Source organism: Trichoplusia ni, chromosome 5 (assembly GCF_003590095.1).
Source record: "Trichoplusia ni isolate ovarian cell line Hi5 chromosome 5, tn1, whole genome shotgun sequence".
NCBI lineage: Eukaryota > Metazoa > Arthropoda > Insecta > Lepidoptera > Noctuidae > Trichoplusia > Trichoplusia ni.
The window spans coordinates 15,191,240-15,209,980 of NC_039482.1; the positions used below are offsets into that span (position 1 = coordinate 15,191,240).

An 18,741-nucleotide genomic window follows, 5' to 3' on the forward strand; every position below is an offset into this window, starting at 1 on the left:
TGCTGCCCTGGGGACCACTAGGGGAGCATCCACATCGCATGCGGGCCAACATCTTCGGCACCGCTAACCTACGCACCTCTATGCACGCTTCCAGGGGTCACCCTACGGGTTACCGCCGTCCCACTACCTTCTGCGGGTCCCGCTCTCCAGCCGGCGGCTAAGCACCTACTGGTGGCCGCGGCCGTTGTCACGCCAGCGACCCCAGCTTCTGGCAGCTTCAGCCAGCTCCCGGCCGCTCATCCAGCTCCGTGCCGCTCAGCCAGCCTCTGCCCGCTCACCGGGCCGCTCAGCCATCTTCAGCAGCTTCCGTGCAGCTTCAGCCAGCTCACCGGGCACCCTACTGGACCCCCCAGGGACGGTACCCCCTCACTCATATAAAAGCGAGGACTTAATTACCTGTGCCACAAACCCGCGACCTAGCCGGACCTAGTTCCATTAAAGACCTTTTTGGAGATCTACCTCTGGTTTTCTTTCTACCTAATTGGTTAACGGTCCGCACAGCCTACCTGTGCGGCCCTCACCGATACAGTGGCGCCCAATCTTTACTGGCACAGGTATTTAGGTTGTCGCTTGGCTGCATCGCAGCGGTATTATTTAAATTCAACTATAATCTACTATAATAATTTAATTTAATGAACATAATATAATCTAACACTATAATTTATTAATAATTAATTAAAGATTATAATTAATGTTTAACTAAGAATCAATACTATAATTAATTAATTAATCTCAATAATTGTTCTTATTGGTTATCCTTATAACTGATACTGTAATTATCAAAATATTTCATTAATTCTGTAAGTCTGTGTTGTAACACTCAACTGTGTAATTAGTTATAATCTAATCAGTTCCAATTGTTAACTACCACTCATCGGTTCTTGTTGTATAAAATGGGAACTCACCCAATCAATTTTATTCACCTAAGAAAAGCTGAACTTGCCTATGAAGTACTTATCAGAGGTGGAGTAACTGACACTTGTATAGAACTTAGAAAACAAATGAATTAATTAATAGACTTTTAACTATTTCACTTTAAATAATAACTTAAAACTTAATAAGGTTACATGTTCAAACTAATTAACTGTAAAGAATAACTTCAACACTTACCTTAAGAAAAATGTAAACATGCTTAACTTAATTATTTAACTATAAAAAATAACTCAAACTGACTTCACCCTAAATATTTTAAACTACCTACCTCAACTAAATACTTGATTTGACAGAACTAAAACTACATTGATAATAGCTAAACATACACAATAAAAAAAATCTAATTCTACTATACCCACCCACTACTATTACACATAGCTACTCTTATTTACACCTATTGGTCTACTCCAATAGTTTATATGATGATGGCCTACCCCATACATTGTATTACTGCATATTAAATATATACTTTGGACAAAGGTCCTACACCTTTGGTATCCTACAGAGCGGTTGATTACTCTTAAAATAAGCCCTAATCACAAACATAATTTAAATATTCTACTATTTATACTAAAGGTCCTACACCTTTGGTATCCTACAGAGCGGTTGATTACTCTTAAAATAAGCCCTAATCACAAACATAATTTAAATATTCTACTATTTATACTAAAGGTCCTACACCTTTGGTATCCTACAGAGCGGTTGATTACTCTTAAAATAAGCCCTAATCACAAACATAATTTAAATATTCTACTATTTATACTAAAGGTCCTACACCTTTGGGATCCTACAGAGCGGTTGATTACTCTCTAAATAAGCCCTAATCACAAACATAACTTATATATTTTACTTCTTTATCTTCAATCTATCAATAAGTAGCTAGTGGGTGGTTAGTAGAATTCATTTTTCTGGCGTTGTCTTTGCGAATGCTGTGGATCTTAAGGGATGATATATTTTTGGCAGAGCAGGTCTCTAGGACAACTACCCTTAAACGTTATATTTATCTAATTGTTACCATAATAATAATTATGTTTAACTACTATAATAAACCTTAATATTTAAAAATCAATTGGCTGAAAGCTGATGGTTGTTGCATGTATCCTAGTTATTGAAAATTAATTAAGGTATTTTTCGTGCCCTTGTATCTCTTCTACTGGAACCCTTCGGGTCACACTATGACACGTCATACTTACACTTACACTGTGAATCAAACTGAGTAGCTTATTTAAGCATGATGTTGCTGTAGTTTAAATGGAGGGCAGCGGTCAGTCCCTATATAGTGGTGATCGAGCGGTGAGATTCTAGCGGATTTTGTTGAGCAAAATCCTTTTTTTGCGGGGGGGGTACTGTAACGTCGCGTCTATGGCCAACTTACTAATTGTCCATGGACGCGGCGACAGTGGTCCACCCTAGTGCCTAAACGTCAAGATGTGAGAGGCTACGTCACATTCCCTCTCGATCGCCATAACTGGCGGCTGCTGCCACGACTCCTAAGATGTAATTATACCCCAATCTTGGGTGAGTTTCTATGTTTATTGCTAAACTAAGTGTGTGCCGTGTACGGGATAACCTACTTCATATTAATTTTCACATATTTAATCCCATTCTGCTTGTTCTGTTTCGCTTGCCTTGGCCGACCACGCGGTCTTAGGTTATCCCATGCATGTGGGCTGCATTGCCTTTGTTCTCAATAGTGTTAAGTGAATACTCAGTGTGCCTTCAGCTGTTACTAACCTCCTGCCACCCCTTTAAAGGCTAAAATGAGCTCTGGATAGTGTAAGCACTTTATTGCATCAGCCTTGAGCACGTGTCATTGCACCCATCTGCCTTGTAAACCGCTGCGATGTGTGAGCTTTCCCTTTCCCTGCCTCTGTGCTGCCCTGGGGACCACTAGGGGAGCATCCACATCGCATGCGGGCCAACATCTTCGGCACCGCTAACCTACGCACCTCTATGCACGCTTCCAGGGGTCACCCTACGGGTTACCGCCGTCCCACTACCTTCTGCGGGTCCCGCTCTCCAGCCGGCGGCTAAGCACCTACTGGTGGCCGCGGCCGTTGTCACGCCAGCGACCCCAGCTTCTGGGCAGCTTCAGCCAGCTCCCGGGCCGCTCATCCAGCTTCCGTGCCGCTCAGCCAGCCTCTGCCCGCTCACCGGGCCGCTCAGCCATCTTCAGCCAGCTTCCGTGCAGCTTCAGCCAGCTCACCGGGCACCCTACATGGACCCCCCAGGGACGGTACCCCCTCACTCATATAAAAGCGAGGACTTAATTACCTGTGCCACAAACCCGCGACCTAGCCGGACCTAGTTCCATTAAAGACCTTTTTGGAGATCTACCTCTGGTTTTCTTTCTACCTAATTGGTTAACGGTCCGCACAGCCTACCTGTGCGGCCCTCACCGTTACACCATCTTCCCCTCGACAACATATCAGACGATATTGCAAACTGTCATAAGCCCTGTGGGTTTCGTAAATACGTTGCAAACGATTGTCTCTGGACCGGATAACAATATCACGCCTTTCACATTCTTGGTCGACCAATACCACAGCAACTTCATTTGTGGATGGAGCATTATAACGCCTAGGATGTTCCTGAGTTGGACGCCTATCGGCATTTATAACAATTTTATAATTGCTATCATCATATCGAGGAAGAGCTTCTAGTGCCGATTTAAAACTGCATACATATGAATTAACCTGATGCAACATGTCTTGAAGTTGTGAAATTAGTTCAGTATTTAAATTCGGGAAATATTGATTTCTTATATTCGACTGTTCGTTGTAGTCGGATACGAAATATATTCGAAGAAACTTAGGTCGGTCTTCAGGCAAAAGGGATCCTATCAAATGGTAAACATGACCTTGTACCTTAAAAGTAGGCATGAAAGGACCTTTTGAGATTTGTTTAGCACCAAAGGATGTCATTTGAAACGCACTATTATAAGTGCGAATATTGTCTAAGAACTGTTTAGATTGCTCATGTTCCCCTAAAAGTAGTGATTTCAATGGTTCCGGCGGGTCTGCGAAAGAAGGCAAATTTATTTTGCCACCAGAACAACAGAAACCAGCCGACTCCTTACTCCACTTTGAAGCATTACAAAGAACACATACTATTGCCCATTAAAGAAGATGATCTGTAATCAATTGCGAGGTTATAAGCAAACCCACTTTTATATTTGTCGGACCACGCCACCGAAATTCTAGATTGATCATCTATGTGTAAATCTAAGTTGTCTGTCTGAGGTAAGACGGGCCTCTCGCTGTTCGTCCGTTTCGAGAGACCGAATATTTTCGATTCTTAATCTTTCATTAGACAAACTTATTAATCGATCTTGTCTCAAAGAATTGTAATGTTCACGTACCGACTCTATTCGTTGTACATGCTCATGTTCATCTTCAAGAGATCGAATAATATTATGGTGCACCCTATCATTTGTCAATTCTCGAGATAAAATATGATGTTCGCGATCAGCTGTAAGCCGTAGTTCCCTTTCAGTGAAGGTTTCTGACTCACGAGACAATGTATGACGTTCTCGGTCAGCTGAGAGCCGTAGTTCTCGTTGTGAAGCAGTTTCAGCTTCTCGGGATAACACATGTTGTTCTCGGTCAATAGTAAGCCTAAGTTCTCGTTGAGAAAAGCTTTGAGACGCACGTGATGTAGCTTGTCTCGCTCTGTCAGCTGCTAATCGCATCTCTCTCTCTGGAGAGCTTGCATTGGCTCGAGAAGTTGAGGCACTAACTCTCATAGAGTTTAATCGATGTGCTCTTTCCTCTGCTGATTCTTGAGAACGCGCATTTCTCATCCTCTTAGCATCTCTCGATTTTCGAGATAAAGATGGTCGTTTTTTAGGTGGCATTTTGTATTTTTAATTAACGGTATATTAAATATAGCTGTTGCCCGCGACTTCGTCCCCGTGGGTAGAAGATATAAGTTATGATTCATACCTGCCCTGTTTTTTTTACATTTTCCATTGTATCTTCGCTCCTATTAGTCGCAGCGTAATGGTTTATAGCCTAAAGCCTTCCTTGATAAATGGTCTATTCAACACAAAAATAATTTTTAAATTTGGACCAGTGTTTCCTGAGATTAGCGCGTTCAAACAAACAAACAAACTCTTCAGCTTTATATATTAGTATATATAGATTTGTATTTTTAATTAACGGTATATTAAATATAGCTGTTGCCCGCGACTTCGTCCCCGTGGGTAGAAGATATAAGTTATGATTCATACCTGCCCTGTTTTTTTTACATTTTCCATTGTATCTTCGCTCCTATTAGTCGCAGCGTAATGGTTTATAGCCTAAAGCCTTCCTTGATGAATGGTCTATTCAACACAAAAATATTTTTTCAATTTGGACCAGTAGTTCCTGAGATTAGCGCGTTCAAACAAACAAACAAACAAACAAACTCTTCAGCTTTATATATTAGTATAGACTAGCGATGATAGTCGATGATAATATTGCTGATTGGATTAGTTTCTTGTGCTAATCGCGTGCCTTCAGCAAAATCGCAACCACCTTCAAATTCATCTGTAATACCAATCTCATGGCTACCAATTGATATCTTCTTTACCACCCTCCTGTACTACTGCTACCTACTCTACTGGTACCGACCTGCTAGTAGTAACCCACATGAAATACTAGCACTGATCTCCTGGTACCGCCCAAATCAACAACTGCTACCTGCTCTCCTGGTACTGCCCTCATGTACTACCGCTACCTGCTCCCCAGACCTTCGTTTAAACCACGTTTTATGCCAATTACACCTCTTCCGCAAGATTGAACAACTTTCATATACATCTACCTACCTGCTCTCCTAGAAATAATAATAAGTGACCTTCCGCGAATAGCACTCTTTCTTACAAACGCACTCAGTATGGAATAATGGACGCTACGAATTACTCCTGGGCTATTAAGATGTATAAGAAATAGAAACAAATTACATCAAAAAGCTAAACGGGCCGCTACTAACCAAACGCTCCAGCTAACTTATAAAAGGTACAGAATTTTTTGAAACAATTTATTAAAACGTTTAAAAATTAGCTATGAGAAGAATAGATTTGCCTGTTGGTCTAGTGGTTAGTGACCCTGACTGCTATACCGGAGGTCGTGGGTTCGATTCCCGCCCAGGATAAATGTTGTGTGATGAGCATGATCATTTGTTCTGGTGTCTGGGTGTAATTTATCTATAATATGTATGTATTTAGAAATATATAAGTAAGTTTATCAGTTGTCTGGTTACCATAACACAAGCTCTGCTTAGCTTGGGATCAGATAACCGTGTGTGAGTTGTCCCAGGATTTATTTATTTATTTATTATTTATTAAAATCGGCAGGTAATAACAGTAAGCAGCTCTGGAAATACATAAAAGACACAACTTATTTGTCCAAAAACTGTGAATCAAGTTTGAATTTATTGCTTCCTAACATTTGCCCGCTACTATCAGCTAAAAATGTAAATAACTATTTCATACGTGTAGGGGAAACCCTCGCCGAAGGAATGCAAAATAGACATTGAACTGTACCTTTGCAATATACTGAAAGATCGTTTGTGTTACATTGATGAAAATGAAACGGCAAAAATCATTACAGGCCTTAAAGATGATTGTGCATTTGTATGAGACAATATAAGCAAAAAAACATTAAAAACCTTTAAGAACATTCTGGTTCCACCACTTACGAATAAATTTCATCAGTGCCTGGGTGATCCCTATTTTTAAATCCGGTAGCTAGGATATAGTCTCGAACTACCGACCAATATCTATACTGCCGTCAATATCTAAAATTTTGGAAAAAATCATAAACTTTAGATTAGTTGGTTTCATTGAAAGAAATAATCTCTTTTCCTCGTCGCAATTTGGTCTCAGACCAAAATTGTCAACAGCTGATGCAGTACACGAATTAACTGATTATGTTGCACCACTCCTTCGCTCATGCATGCGCATTCGCGTCGTGGGACAGAATACCCAAAAAATGTTTCTGGTGATAATCTTGACGATCACTTTTTGACGATATTTCACCTGGTAGTCGATGTGTGAATAAATATTAATGAGAACAGTATAATTATTCATTCTCATTCAAACTTCGACCTACTAAAACCATGAAATTTGTGAAACAACCTCAATCGCTTCGCATTAACACAATCTGCAAGGAAGTTTGTAAGACCGATTTTCGTCATAGCGAATTACTGCCTAATAAAATACGATGCATCATATGCGGGCCTCCCAACTGTGGAAAAACAAATTTATTAATTGGTCTCTTATTACATGAAAATGGTTTAAGATTTCATAATGTGTATATATATTCGAAAACACTCCAGCAACCGAAATATGTTTTCTTAGAAAAGGTTTTACACTTTGTACCACTTATTTCGCTTCAGAAATATCAGGGAAATGAAGAACTAAGGGTTCAAGACGCAAAACCAATTTCTGTAATTATTTTTGACGATGTTCCTTGTGAAAATCAAAATAATATGCGTGATTACTTTGCTATGGGAAGACACAAGAACATTGATGCTTTTTATCTGAATTAAACATATAGTAAAATTCCTAAGCAGTTACTTACTTACATACTTTTTAAGCAAGATGATATCAATTTAAGACATGTCTATGAGGAGCACGTTAACACAGATATGACTTGGATAGAATTCCAAAAAATGTGTTCAGAAATTTGGAAAGAACCTTTTAATAATGTTGTGATTAATAAAGATTATTCTAAAAATAAAGGTTATTATAGAAATCAATTTGACACTTTTGTGGTATTCGATTAAAGCATATTTAAGTTGAATATTTATATGAAATCCTTACTATTCATATAGCACTCATTCAATCACTATCTCGTTAAAACAATGGAACAATCAATGAAGAAGCAAATTGTAAATGCTGCAGAAGCTGTAAAGAAAAAAGTAAAAATGATGAGGAATATTGACGTCGACAATAAACAAGCATTGGAAAAAGTTTTCAAGCCCATGACAGAACCTCTTAAGTTAATTGCCAATGCCAATAATCTTTCTCTGCGTGCCAAAGAAGACAAAGAAGTCAAAGTACCATACAAACAAAGTATAATGCAAAACAATAAAGGTTGTCTAAAAAATGACGGCGATCAAGTTGAATCTCAATCTGATACAGACATGTTTCATATCAATCACTTAAAGAAAGCAATCAAAGTTGTGATACATCATCCTGGTCAATGTCATCAGAAGCATTATCAGATGTTCCCTTCGGTGTCAGAGTAGAAAACGGGAAATTAACGTTAGGTTCAGCTCGCATTATAATTAATGATGAATATATTGTACTAGTTGGACGCAAATATTCAAGTACACCTGGTCTAAAATAGCTGCTGCTAAAAAAGACGTGAATTTAAGTTTGGTTTCAGACACTGATTCGCAAAATTATAAATCAATGCTAAATCATACCAATGCTCATCGACGAGACTACGATCTAAGTAAACCAATAAAAAGTAACAAAGGAAAAAAATATTTACAAATTATAAAACCGCTTTTTAAACTTTAAACACACAAAGGAAAAGGACTATCTTTAATGAAAACATGGAAGAAAAACGTAGATTATGTTTACTGGGACAATCCAAATGAATTGGTGGAGAGGTTAAAATTACTTATTGCGTCCCGCGATGCAGGCAACACTGGATTAGACAATTAAATTATATATCATTGAAGAATTGCGTGAAAGTAAAATTATAAACACTTGAATAAATGATTTTGATTGAACAATATTTTATCATTTTAATATTAACCATTGAATAAAGTACACTCGAGAGGAGCTCGTGGCTAAGCTGTAACCGCATAAGTGAATCGATCACAGGTTAAGCTATGCTTGACGCGGTTGGTCCGTAAATGGGTGACCATCTTTGTCATAACGAGTTCCTTCGTGTTTCGGAAGGCACGTTAAATTGTGGGTCCCGGCTGATATTCCTACATCTCTGACAGTCGTTACAGGTAGTCAGAAGCTTGAAAAGTCTGACAACCAGTCTAACCAAGGGGTATCGTGTTGCCCAGGTAACTGGGTTGAGGAGGTCAGATAGGCAGTCGCTCCTTGTAAAACACTGGTACTTAGCTGAAACCGGTTAAACTGGTAACCGACCCCAACATAGTTGGGAAAAGGCTAGGCCAATGATGAATGAATAAAGCACACTTTTAATATGAATGTAGATAAATTCGAACTTATATTCACAAAAGAATGTGTCTGTCAGAACTCTTTGATTGTTATGATAATGCCTTAACAAAGTCAGACCGCGGAGAGTTTGATTTAAAAGCTTCAAGATTGAGAAGGTTAAGATCACCCATAGAAGCAGACGATGCTGCTAATAAGGATTATGTGGATCATTCTGAAGGTAATCTGAAGAAAGAATTAGATAAACTGATTGGTCAATTGCGACATTATGTTCAACTCGATATACAAGCAAAGATTTCAGAAGCTTTGTCTCATTTAGAAGACAAGTTTTATACCCAATCAGAAATTGATAAAGTTCTTAAAAAACCTTCGAAATGACAAAACAACAATTAACGAAATACATAAACAAGCACGACAAAATTTTCTTTGAAGACCTGTTATTTTGAAGGGAATAGATGACTAATGGCAAGCGGATCTGATTGATATGCAAAATTTTAAAAAGTATAATAGAGGTTTTAACTACATCTTAGTGGTGATGGACGGCTGCTCAAAATATGCCTGGACTGTGCCTTTAAAATAAAAAAAATAAAATATGTGTAACTAACGCATTCAAATCTATACTACACAGTAGTAATCGTCAACCTGTTAATTTACAAACCGACATGGGAACCGAATTTTACAATATAACATTTAAAGCTCTGATGAAAACCTAAAATATAAATCATTACTCTAATTACGTAGCTTGCAGCCGAAGGTTCGAAAAAAAACCAAAGTTACTTATAATTAATTTAATTAAAGAGAAAAGAAATTACAATTAAACTTATGTGAAACCTATTCGATGCTAGAATATGGAATGACAATTTTATAATTAAAATGAATAAAATCAGTTAGCTGTGTCGGCGATTCATCGCCGAACGGACGTCATCAGTGCACCTGCACTTTCGCTGCGTCGGCGATTGATTCTTGTATTGAGTAATCGCGCAGCTGCATTTTTAATGTCTCGGCGTTTCTGTCTTAGTTTCCATAACTATATGAATTAGCTGCGTCGTCGATATCGGTTAGGGTTCCGTACTTAACACCTCCACCCGTAGAACAGCAACTATTTTGTCATATTAAGGGAAAATGTTGCTGGGACCTCTTTATGGTTCTTGGTCACCTCTTCGTATGTGTGGATCTTAAGAGTTTGCTGGTTCTCTTTGTTTTCCGAAGTTATATTCCAACATCTGTATTTGCGGCTTATCATGAATATAACTATGATTGCTGCGCATACTACTATAGCATAAAGGGGTATCGTTGTATGGTATAGTACAGATGACTGAGTTTTCTCTAATTCTATTGGTTTTTCTAATAAGATTTTGTTCTGGATGCTGTGAAGTTCTTCTAGGTTTATCGATCTGGAGCTAATGTGAGTGAAGGCCTCAGTCTTGTTCGATTCAGCGTAGGGAATCTTCGATAATTTTAGGGGTTGACCCTTTATTTCATTTCCGTCATTAATTATGGTGAATTCGGGTGTCTGGATATAGCAATCTACAGGTATAGTAATGAGATAGCTTCCTTGTAGCGTATTGAAGTCTTTTCTGCCGCAGGTCAGTTGTACTTTTGTGGGTCGTGGTAGTGAGAGTACGTAGTGTTGGTCGTCCAATTTCTCTATCGCTCCTTTAGTTATTGAGATTCTGGTTAATTGGCAGGTATCCTTTAGAGTTTGTCGGGTGATTAGTTCCTGGATACAATCAGGTTCGGTGCGGACTTGATGACTTATCTTCTTTTCACAGAGATAGATGCTGCTGTACTTCGGGCATTCAGCCTCTATGTACACGAATGATTTCTCGGTTGTTGCTATATAAGGAGTAGGGGGTACAAGGGTTAGTTGTTTTTCATTAGGGAAAATGGATAATTTATATAAATCATATATATCATAGGAAACAATAGGAAATTTGTAGATTATTACTATTCTTTTCCCAACAAAATATGAACCTGGTTTAATCAAGTCGTAGTATTCTCGTAATTCTAAGTTTATTACTTGATCTGGATTATATAAGGATTTTAACTTATCTAGCATAGATTTTAAGACATTTATATCTATCATTGAGTGATGGGTACTAGATGAATGTATGAAAGCTAAAATATTCTCTATCCTAATTATCTCTAGCATTATATCTTCTACATTATTAGTTATTATACCTAATATTTGAGAGAACTTGGTAAATCTTACTAAATTATAATCTTTGAGGGCATCTCTCTCTAAGAGTAATTCTAGGGATGCATTAATCTTTGTCTGATTTGATGCTAATTGTTCTAAAACACTATTATGTTTAGACATCCATTCTTTACACAAACTGATATGATTATTGAATTCAGAAGTTACCCTATAGTCATTTTCTTGCAAGATTTTAAGGATTTCATCATATTTTATAGTATCTTGATAATCTAAATTGCCTGTAACACTTTTTATTACTGATCCTAAACTATCTATCAAACCTCTTTTAACTCTTACAGGTTCTAGCGATTTTATTTGATTTAGTACCTTGTTAAGTTTGTTAGTAAGGTAATCGATTTGATATTCGTAGATAGTGTATGCCCCATTACTAAGTTTAGTCTTAAACATCTCAATTTGAGCTTGTACAGACTCTATCTTGTCTTCAATATCAGTCAGTTCTATAAATTGTACAAAAGAGTGGTAATGTGTCGTTAATCTGGTTGGTCCTAGTTTGTATGGCAATAGTCCTAGTCCGTCAGCTAAAGTCTCAAGTCTTATGTCTTGAGGATGCGTCGCCGGTATTATCAGTAGTAGTAGGCTCCTGTAACAATTGGTTACTTTTAGGTACTCGTTTCAGCCGCGCTTTAGCAACAAGGAAGTGGAAGTGTATATATGGATTGGTAGGTCGGCTAGGACTGTGTCTTGTGTGTAACGTGGGACGACTTTCTGACGACTGGCGAGGGGGTTTCTGATAAAAATCTGTTGTTGAGGGACATATTCTATTTCGGATTCACGTGATTTATTCCTATTTTCAATTAAAGCTGTCCGGTTTGCAAGAGAAGATTCATTCATTATATCGTACACCTGTTTTATCCGTTGTCTATGATTCTGTGCATATTGCTGGAGGATATGTTCAGTAAAGTCAATGTTAATTGGATCTCGTGGGTCAAAATGTCCATTTAATAAGTCGAAAGGCCTACACTTGGTAAAGCTATGGATGGAGCTATTGTATGCTATGATAGCATATGGCATGAGATTAATTACTGGCTCATTTTTATGTTGTAATTTAAGGATTCTAATATGTTCTAGTAATGTCGAGTGAAAGCGCTCTATGTTGCCATTATAGTTTGGACTGTGGGGTAGGGTTTTATGATGAACAATTTTATGGATACGTGTGAATTCAGAGAACAATTGGTTCGTGAATTCTGTGCCATTGTCAGTTATGACAGTCATGGGTCATCCATGGTGAGTGCAGAATTTTAATAGGGATTGAATGATACTTATGGCCGTGCCATCTCGTAAATGATATGCTTGTCCGTATTTCGTAAAAGTGTCAATAAATGTTGCGTATTTTTCCGAATCGACTGTGAATAGATCCATGTGGATAGTCTCTAATGGTTTCGTAGCTGGTGGCACTATATTAAAACACGGTCTGACTGGGTTTCTATCATATTTAGCCTGGCCGCAGATGGTGCATTCGTTAATATATTTAGCGATCTGTTCCTTCATTTTTGGCCCAGTAATATTTTCGCGAAAGAGCTAAATAGCACTCGTTTATACCACGGTGATTGGTTTTGCCATCATGGTAATGTTTGATAATATCCTGTTGCCGCAAGTATTCTTTAACATTTTCCAATTCTATCTTAGTTAATACCAATTTAAGGGAAGAACTTTTGAATTTATCTTGTATTATTGGTACTATTGAATACATGGCTAAAGGTGGGTTTATTAATATAGCCGTTTTAACCTTCGGGTTAACGTACTCTTTAATAGCATTGATAACATCTGACTCTAAATTTGATTCTGAAATCTGAATTGCCGTTCTGGTATGTCCTTCAAAAGGTTTAGTCACTATAGGTCTTCGTTTGATGTCACCAACTATTGTGAAGTGGATTTGTCTGTGAAATTTGTTAAGAGGCTCGTCGGTAATAGGGACTTCCAAAATGGGCTGTTCGTCACTAGTATGTACAGTGTCGGTTGAGGAGTTAGGTCTGGTCTGGTCGTCTGGTAAATTTAATTGATCAGGGCTTTCTCTCCTAGGATGCCCATTATTAGAACGCAAAGTGTCAGTCGAAGGGTTAGCAGGATGGATTGATGGTTCTGAGGTGTTATTTATCATTGAACTTAACTCTTTGATGTTTTCAATTACTGAGTTAATGTCATCGGTCTCTATGGTATGAATTTCTATGCGCGAAAGGGCATCAGCATTGGTGTTAGACCTTCCCTTCTTATAAACTACAGTGAAGTCGTATTCACTGAGTTTTAGCCGCCATCTGGTCAATCGAGAGTTCGGCTCTTTTAGGTTAACCATCCATTGTAATGGTTTATGGTCGGTTAATATTTTAAACTTCCGGCCAAATAGATAAGGCCTAAAGTACTTTGTGGCCCATACTATAGCTAACAATTCTTTTTCGATTGTGCTATAGTTTAGTTCACTTTCATTTAGTGTACGAGAAGCGTAACACACTGGTTTGTCAGATCCTATAGGTCCTTGGGATAATACCGCTCCAATAGCGACATTTGAAGCGTCGGTTGTAAGATTAAATTCTCTTGTAAAATCGGGGTATTGTAGGATGGGATCATTAGTAAGTAAGGTTTTACATTTATTGAAAGAATTAACGTACTCGGGGCTATGGACTACTTTATTACCCTTCTTGAGACAAAGAGTAAGGGGCTTTGTAATACGTGCAAAGTCCGGTATGAATTTTCGGTAATAACCAATTAGGCCTAAAAACTGTTTGATTTCTTTTGGTGTGTTTGGTATAGGATACTTTTCAATGGCTGATATCTTGTCGGGGTTAGGCTTAATGCCATCTTTACTAATTATATGCCCAAGGTATGCGGTTTCTAGCTTCAAGAATTCTGACTTGTCCATCTGAATTTTGAAGTTGGACTCCCTAAGTCTTTGAAAAACGCGTTCCAGGTTATCCAGGTGTTCTTGGAGGGATGAACTTAACACGATGATGTCATCTAAATATACCAGACAAATGCTGTTTTGTAGGCCCCTAAGAACATTGTCCATTACTCGTTGGAACGTTGATGGTGAATTTTTTAAACCCATAGGCATTCGAAGAAATGCCCATGTTCGACATTGAACGCGGTCTTAGGTATGTCTTGAGAGTCCATTTCAACCTGGTAAAATCCACTTGCTAGGTCTAAGGTCGTGAAGTATTGGCATCTGCCTAACTTGTCTAAAACGTCAGTGATGTTGGGTATGGGGTATTTGTCATCTAATGTCTTGTCGTTCACTTTACGAAAGTCAACCACGAGACGCCACTTTTGTTTACCTGAAGCGTCCATTTTCTTAGGTACAACCCAAATGGGTGAGCTCCATGCAGAGTCGGAAGGTCTGATTATTCCTTGCTCCAACATTTTTGTTATTTGGTCCCTGACTTCTTGTCTGTGAATGAAAGGATACCGATAGCTTTTGGTATACACGGGTACCTCGTCGGTTGTACGAATTCTATGTTTGATTTTGTTTGTAAATGTCAGTGGTTCCCCATCAATATAAAATACATCTGCGTACCGACTAGACAGTGTCAAGAGATTGATTTTTTCCTCTTCATTAAGATGGTCTGTACGCAGTCGCGACAACACATCGTTTATCCTGGTTTTATTCTCAGTTTGAGTGCATTCAATGTTGAATATATCTGCACAGGCGGGCTGATCTAGGTAAAATATGACATCATTGGATGAGGGGTTTTCTATCTCTACATAGCCTCGACCATTAGTTACGGTAGTAAGGCATTCGTGTAAAATGCAATTACAGAAAATCTGTTCATCTACTAAAACGTCTTCCTTTAGGGGCATTAATAGGTATTTTAATTATTTTAGAACTCTTAGCTGGTATAATGTCTTCGTATAGGTTGACATTGCGAGAGTTGTATAACTTAGTCTGGTTTGTTGCGTTTCGAGTTATCAATTTAAACTCCTTTAGATTAATATTGGCTTCCCATTGGGATAATATATCTAAACCTATTATCCCGTCAAAGTATTCGTGAAAATGGTATATGAAGAACTTAATACAGTCACTTTCATTGAATTCATTAAAACTCGGCAACGTTATAGAGTAGTCACTTCGGCTAACCCCATGTATATTTGTTATTTCAAAAGGGTCATAGTTAAGGCGGTAGTCAGAGAAGAAATTCTGTACGGCTTCAGGGCTTATGAATGACTGGTTAGCTCCAGTGTCTATCAAGAATTTTAAAGGGGGTTTAGAAATTTCTATGTACGGTAATTGTCTCTGGGTTTGCAAATTAATATCTATCCTTGCTCTTTTAATATCTTGTCCGAACGAAAATCCGGGGTTTGGCCTACGTGGCTGGGCCCTGGTTGTGGTTCAGTCTCCTGTATTATTTGATTATCATAAGTTATATCATTAGACGTCATATTAGTATTATAGTCATAGTTGTAAGGGGTATTATAGTCGTTAAAGTCTGTATAACATTCATATTCAGGCTCATAGCAATATTCAGCAGAATAATAGGCATTATCGGGCGACGAGAATTCGTTAAGGTTAATTTCACGTGTCTTAAAATAGTTGTTAGGTGGTGGGTTACCAAATTTACGCCAATCGTGACCTGATGCCATAGGTAGTGCTCTAGGGGTAAAATGTTGAACGCCACTCATAGGTTTTGGACCATTATTTGGTGGGGCGTTATTTTTAGGCTGTAATCTGAACATGTTACTTTGGGGATGGTAATTAGTAGGCTGTGCCTGGAACATCTGCTGGGTTCGCGTAGGGAACCGGTTTTGTTGTTGGCTAGGCATGTTAAATTTAAAAGCTTGGTTTGGCTGTTGATAGGGACATTGCTGTGCCATCGGTGCTGGCCAATTAGGTACGGGGTGTCGTGGAATACTCTGAGTATTTAACGGTAAATTGAAGGGCGTAGTCTTAGGGGCATGGTGTGCCTTGGACCATCGTTCCGTGACTGCAGGTACATGATGTTTAATTCTTCCTGCACGTACTCAAGAGCTTTTCTATTGAGTCCGGACGCATGCATCGTATACGCGATCCTAACGGTTCCTTTAAACCTCGTACAAAAGCCTGCATAGCTACCTTTTTATAAAGCGTTCGCTTAGCCTCAATAGTCGTCTGTAAGGTCTCGTGTAAGGTCACGTATGTCATCATCGTGCTAAACAGGGTTTGACATTGATCGTAAAATTCCTGTGGGGACTTGTTACCCTGTGAAGCTAACGAAAGATCATTATATAAAGCCGTTTCGTCTCTTTGGTCTGAAAAATTATTGATCAGAGTTCCTCTAATGCCTGCCCAAGTTTCCGGGATACCGTTCGCATTAATACTGGAAGCGGCAGACCCTGTGATTTTATTTAAAATCCCGTTCAGTAGACATAGATTGGCTAACTCACTACCTGGTTCAGGGCTAGCGTATTGAGTTACGATTCGATCACAAATATTAATAAACCTCGTCAATACATTATGGTTACCATCGAACTCTGGCACAAGGCGTAAGGCCTTATAGATTACATCAGGGTCGTAAGGCATTTTTACTTCGAATAAACTACTCAAATCACAATCTAAATCACTATCTAATTCTCTATAACTATCTACTATATGCCGGCGAGCCTGTCTCGATGCAGGATCCCGGGGGTGAACTTTTCCTGGTCGAAAAATCTTGGGGGTGATAAGGACAAGATAGGAAGCAACACGAGAAAGATTCTAGTGTACTTAAATATAACAATTCATCTCTGAATCTTCTTCGTGAATCGAAGTCTGGATTCTCCACTCGGCGCTGCAGCTTCGTAGATTCAGGATTCTCGTACCGGGGCTTGATAGCCGCCCGGGCGACACGCGAACGCGAATATCGATGAGAGATGCTTCTAACCGCTCGCGAATCGGCCCGCGAGAATCCTACCGACTGCGCCAATTACGTAGTTTGCAGCCGAAGGTTCGAAAAAAAACCAAAGTTACTTATAATTAATTTAATTAAAGAGAAAAGAAATTACAATTAAACTTATGTGAAACCTATTCGATGCTAGAATATGGAATGACAATTTTATAATTAAAATGAATAAAATCAGTTTGCTGTGTCGGCGATTCATCGCCGAACGGACGTCATCGGTGCACCTGCACTTTCGCTGCGTCGGCGATTGATTCTTGTATTGAGTAATCGCGCAGCTGCATATTTGATGTCTCGGCGTTTCTGTCTTAGTTTCCATAACTATATGAATTAGCTGCGTCGTCGATATCGGTTAGGGTTCCGTACTTAACACTCTACATATTCTACCAAAAAGGCTTCGATCGTTGAAAGATTTATCAAAACAATAAAAAATAATTTGTTACAAGTACAATTAAGTCGTAGTTATGAGATTATTACGTCACATACTGGTTCAAACTACAAAATGACGCCAAAAACTTTCGAGTTCTGCTAGTTTTGGCGTTTTGAAGATATTCCTGCGCCCGCGCTCACGCCTCCACTCCGAGGACTGGACGATACATGACTGGCAGCTTTAGGGTGTCTCGCCAACAGGGTGTCTAACGCAGCCATAGTGGTAACCTTATGACACTCCTTCTGCGATCTTATCTATAATTGTGCCATCTTGGGTCCAACGGGCTTGCATCCCGAAATGCTGTCGTGCTTTGGCGAAGGTTGCTTGCCTGGGCTTCCCTTACCGCTATAGAAGACCTTCTCAATTTGGACTTGGAATTCCATACCGCATTCCTGTCAGCGACATTGGAGAACCAGACAAGTAGCCGTCGGTGATGCTCCTCTCCACGGGCCCCGATTCTGTAGCAGGCACTAATTGAATGAAATGAGTTGGTCAGAGCCATCTTCTTGGTGAGGATGTTGTTTACTGCAGTCACATTGTCATCTACTTCAGATTCCTGCAGACCCAAGATAAGAAGAGCTTTTCTGCGGTGACTTGTCTCTATGATATCAACGGTGTGGACACAGTCACTTATTTGCTGACGCAGCAGACTGAGCATACTGAACATTAACTCCCTGAATGTCCGGAACTCTTCAGCCACTTTAGCCACAGTGTCTTTTGCTGTGCTGGTGGTCAGCTGTGCCTCTAGTTCAGCCATCCTTTTATTGAAAGTCTGCCCAAGCTTAGCTTGGACTTTCTGAATGTCACTGAGTTGAGACATATTGATTTCAGTGAAAGTGATGCAAGTGTGTGCTGGTGGGTGGCGTCAAGAGTATCAATTCATGTTGAGTGATACCAACGTTAGCACTGATTTATTATAACTTTGTAAGCACAAAACTATTAATTTAACTTGTAAAAGTGAAAACAAACTATGTATTTAATTCTAATAATTAAAGATTTTTAAAATTTTATGCTTGCAGTGTCTTACACCTACCCGAAATATTCTTGACCAATCATCTTTATATCATGCACTAAAACATCGCTGGCTTGCTGACTAAATGCGATAGTCTTGCAGTCTGTCACAATGACTTAGTTGATAGAAACATAGATGTGGATGTGGTATGCATTACAGAATACTTTATGTTATAAACCT

At 38.9% G+C, this 18,741-nt stretch overlaps 1 protein-coding gene across 1 annotated transcript; it reads right to left on the reverse strand.

The window, feature by feature from the left end:
• Positions 1-9,934: 9,934 nt before the first annotated feature.
• Positions 9,935-18,499, reverse strand: LOC113493708. The gene is made up of 2 exons (XM_026871703.1): positions 17,493-18,499; positions 9,935-10,140 (listed from the first exon to the last, which is right to left on the reverse strand). Exon 1 carries the CDS (start codon positions 18,367-18,369, stop codon positions 17,800-17,802), a length of 570 nt encoding a protein of 189 aa, XP_026727504.1. The 5' UTR covers positions 18,370-18,499; the 3' UTR covers positions 9,935-10,140; positions 17,493-17,799.
• Positions 18,500-18,741: the final 242 nt, after the last annotated feature.